The sequence below is a fragment of the Alosa alosa genome, chromosome 13, assembly GCF_017589495.1.
Source record: "Alosa alosa isolate M-15738 ecotype Scorff River chromosome 13, AALO_Geno_1.1, whole genome shotgun sequence".
NCBI classification, from domain to species: domain Eukaryota; kingdom Metazoa; phylum Chordata; class Actinopteri; order Clupeiformes; family Clupeidae; genus Alosa; species Alosa alosa.
Window position 1 is genome coordinate 1,762,022 of NC_063201.1, and position 4,489 is coordinate 1,766,510.

At 39.5% G+C, this 4,489-nt stretch overlaps 1 protein-coding gene across 1 annotated transcript; it reads left to right on the forward strand.

Annotated features, from left to right (window-relative positions):
* Positions 1–2,107: 2,107 nt before the first annotated feature.
* On the forward strand, positions 2,108–4,489 carry LOC125305679 (THAP domain-containing protein 2-like). The gene is given in 6 exon segments (XM_048260586.1): positions 2,108–2,284; positions 2,287–2,324; positions 3,028–3,256; positions 3,517–3,739; positions 3,958–4,108; positions 4,204–4,489. Coding segments are annotated over 6 exon segments (993 nt in total). The 5' UTR covers positions 2,108–2,137; the 3' UTR covers positions 4,409–4,489.

Here is a 4,489-nt window from a genome sequence, read left to right on the forward strand (position 1 = left end):
TATCTCTAGTGGCTGGTAGACTTTGGAATCCACCAACCACAATGGTGAGTGATAAGTCTCAATCTGTCCATTTCTTTCCACAAAACTCACCAGAAGTCATCATTTAAGGGGTTATTTTTCATTTTTTTCTACTGAGCTACTACCTTTTTCCGGTGGGCAGGGGGTCCCTTTTCATGTCTGTGCCCAGGGGCCCAGTGGCTCATAATCCTGTCATGCCACGGGGTTAAAACACTGGTCTTGTTTTCAAGTGCAATCAATAATTTAATTGTACATTTTGAAGAAACTTTTCCATTCTATTAGGTTAAAACATAAATCAGGGATTATACTGTACATAGCAAAAAAGTCAGGGGACAGACATTTTTAAAATTAGGTTTAGGGAAAAATTTAACGCACACGCACTATGACTTCACAAAATCTCACTCCAGCCAAATACCCAAAGTTGGCAACCCTGCTATAGGCCTACTTGATAATATATAGCCTGCCCCTAACAGTCCTCTGAGTCTACGTACAAAATAGTGAATCATGTGATAGGCCTACTGATATTGATGCTGATTGTGAAGTGGTTGCAACTTGAAGGTTGTTGATATTTCAGTTCCAAAGAGAATCAAATGATATCAGAGCCCGTCTATGAAGAGCCTGGCCACTCCGTATTAAGTCCCATTGTACCGAATTTTGGTTGCAGTTCCACCAGATTTCCACTGGGGGCGATCGCCATGAGTGCAGAATGAATGGGAGTCAATGGAGCTAGACGGCTAAATTTGTCTCTTTCACCTGATTGTCGTTGACAAATCTCAGATTTGATTGTAGTTTGTATAACTTCAACATGGGTTATAGGTCAAAAGTTGAATGAACGAGTACTTATGTCCTTTTGTATTCTTACAGGTTGGGTCGTTGTTGCCCATAACACGCTAGCATTGTGCTAATGATGACGTCATTGACACGTTTGAAAGGCTTTTTAGAACAATTAAGTGACTTTAAAAATATAATACTCAACCAAGTGTATTTTCTTTGCCTCCCCTTTCGAATACAAAATTCAAATGACTTGAAAAAAAATTATATCCCGAGAAAAGTGGATTTTGAGGGGTACAGCTCCATAGACCTTTAAGCATTCTGCACTCTCACTTAATATACAAGTGTGATACGGCCAACAAAATGGATCTTCTTCATAGGTGTGCAAATAACATATTGTTAATGGTCGTTCTAAATTACGTAGGACAATGGGAAATTCAACCAAGCAGTGGAATAATTTTAATTACTATTTCTGCTGTTATTGAATGTGTGTGTGTGTTGTCTGCTACTGTGAGAGAGAGGGGGAAAAAAGTCCGCAACACCAGTATATGCTCCCAAGTTATAGTTTAATTACCGTGACGTTTCGGGCCCACTCAAGCCCTTCATCAGACGTGAGTCAACAATCCAAAGACACCCATATATGTACAATTAAGTGATCACATGATCACACAGTGGTGTTACACAGGCAAGTAATTATCCAATCACAGCAATAGCCAATACATGTTCAGTAATGTGGTGCATACATACATCCATACACATATCTACATTTTCCAAAAACACCTACATACACTATATACAAAAATTACAGGAGTCCAACAACTACAAAAAACATGACCTCATTCTCTGTCCACAGGATACACAACGGTCAGATGTCAAAACAGACTGTGCAAAATTGTGCAAAATAGTGCAAATTGGCATCCATTGTCAAAATGTGCAAATTGGCATGTCGGCATTAAACTCATATTCACTTATAGTAGCTGTCCATAGAATAAGCAAGTATACACAAATCCCATATCACAAATCACCAGCTCGAGGTCATACAAATAGTCTGTGCAAAATTGTGCAAAACTGTGCAAAACTCATCGTAAGTCATGTGCAAAACTCATCGTAAGTGTTTTGTCCAGCACCCAGGATTAGATCGGGATGTGCGTGCGTTTTTTCCTCTTTGTCTGCTACTGTGACCTTGAATTTCCCCTAGGGATCAATAAAGTATATCTATCTATCACTCGTGGATGAGCACCCTCATGTGGAACCACAGGAGGAACTGCAACCAGTTCAGAAACCGGAAGTTTTCTGAGAGTGGCAATAGAGCTGCACAGTCCCGCCCATAGATATATATACTGACTAGATGTCGCCTTGGGCTTCGAAGCATACGTCAACACCGCCGCCATCTTGGAGCGGGGATCTGAAGCGCCAAATTAGTTTTCCCGCATTGGAATCAGCTCTGAAGATGCCGGACTTTTGTGCTTCATATGGATGTTCGAACGAAAGAAATGAAAAAAAAAAAAAAAACAGCAAGGGATAACATTTCACAGGTGAGGATGTGTTTTATGATATTGAATGTTACGAAAGTATATTTCTGCTTACGAAATTATATCTCTAGGTTCAGTCCTTTGTCGACGACCGCATGTAAGTTCATCCATGCTAGTTGCTACCCACGCTAGTGTAAGTTGTTTTTGCCAGTTACGAAACCAACAATGAACAGAATGTATTTATATTAATGTAATATGATAGTGAGATGTTGGAAATTTGTCCACACACTTGTGCCATTGTAGTTTGTGAAGTAATTTTGCTCGACAAGCATTTCGTACTTGCTGTTCATGGTGAAGACCACGAAGTTAACGTTGACCTATGAAAGAAATGGAGCTAGGTAACGTTAAGTTATTTTAATGTAAGTTGAAGAAAACCAACGATGAATATAATATGATTGCAAGATGGTGAAGAATTGCCTAAAGTTTGTGTCAGTGTTAGTTTGTGAAGTAATGTTAGGGTCGTTCACACCAAGAACGATAACTATTTAAAAAAAAAAAATTGTTGTCGTGAGTGACGACGTTCACACATAAACTATAGTGCTAACAATATGATGAACGATATCGTTGAGGAACAATATTGGTGTTGTTATCGATATAGTTATTGTTATCGTCCTCCCTGGTGAACAGCCCTTCACTCTGCTCTCACGTGGTTATGTCCCTTGAAGTACAAAAATGCTATGGACTGTTGAATTTGTTTTGTTTGTAGATTCCCAAAGGATAAACAGAGACGTCAGTCATGGGCAATAGCACTCAGGAGAGAGGGGTTTGAGCCAAAAGACCGCACTGTACTGTGCAGCTGTCATTTTCGGCCTGAAGATTTTGACAAGAGTGGACAGACTGTCCGGTTACGACAAGGAGCGATCCCATCCATTTTTAAGTTTCCTGATCGTCTTTCAAAAGTTTGTTACAGCATTTGTTTTAATCACAACATTCTGTAATTGATTACATGTTCCTGTAAGTTCAAACAATTTCCCTTTTCTGTAGCAGCCTAGTTCATCAAGGTTAAACAGAACGTCAAACAAGGCAACTGAGTCTCCACAGCCATGGTCCAACACGCCTGTCAGGGGATTTGTAGGACCAGACCTCATTCATCAGTTAATCTCTGTAAGTGAAGTGATTTATCCCCATTGGATGCTTGGTGGATGTGTAACAGTGACATTTTTAAAAGTTAGGAGACAGGATTGAAGTTACTTAGTTGCGAAATATTTTTCAGGATCATCAGTATGCCCTTGACCCAGTGAAAGCAAAAGAGAAGTTGATTGTGTATCAAAAGAACGTGGAGAAGTTACGACGGGACTTGAGAAATGCGAAGGACAGGGAAAGGAGACAAAAGAAGACAGTGAGCTCCTTGTTGGAGGATTTAAAAAAGAACAAGATGTTAACAGAGGAACTGGAGCAAAAGCTGGATTTCTACTTTGGTTGGTTGACTCCCTCTCTTTGCATGTTGCATGTATAATTTTGTAGTAGTATGTCTCATCTCACCCATTTTGATTGCTGTTTCATTATTTTTCTTGATTACCTACCTGAGAGATATTTTTCAATTGGTTGTAGAAAAAAATGCATCTGAACAAGTTGTCTCTAAATCAATCTGAAATATGTCTCTGTGAAACTAGAAATATTTCACTGAACCTTCCAGACCTTCCAGTTGAACTGTTCAGGCATGACCGTGCCTTCACTCCTGCTCAACAAGAATTTGCTTTAACCTTGCATTTACATGGACCTAAAGCCTACATTTATCTGAAGGAAACCATGAAGATACCTCTTCCACATCCTCACACTCTTCTAAAGTAAATATAATATTTTCTACAATTTCACATGTCAGAAATAGATGAAACTGATATGTCAATATGTATTCTGTTGTTTATTGCTTTACCTGTAACAGATGGTTGCAGACTGTGGATGCCAAGCCTGGGTTAAACACATCGCTTCTAGATATGTTACAGAGACGGAAAAACGAAGACCCTGTTCGGTATGGTCAAGTGTGTCTGGTTTTGGATGGCATGTCCATAAGGAGACAAGTGCAGTACGACTCACACAAACAGACAATGGTTGGTTTTGTGGATCTCGGCAGTGGGATAGATGAGTAAGGTAGTGTTGTTGCAGGGATACTAAACACTTAGGTTAACGATTCTTAAAACTCTCATACGGTAATCAGTTAAGGAACTGTA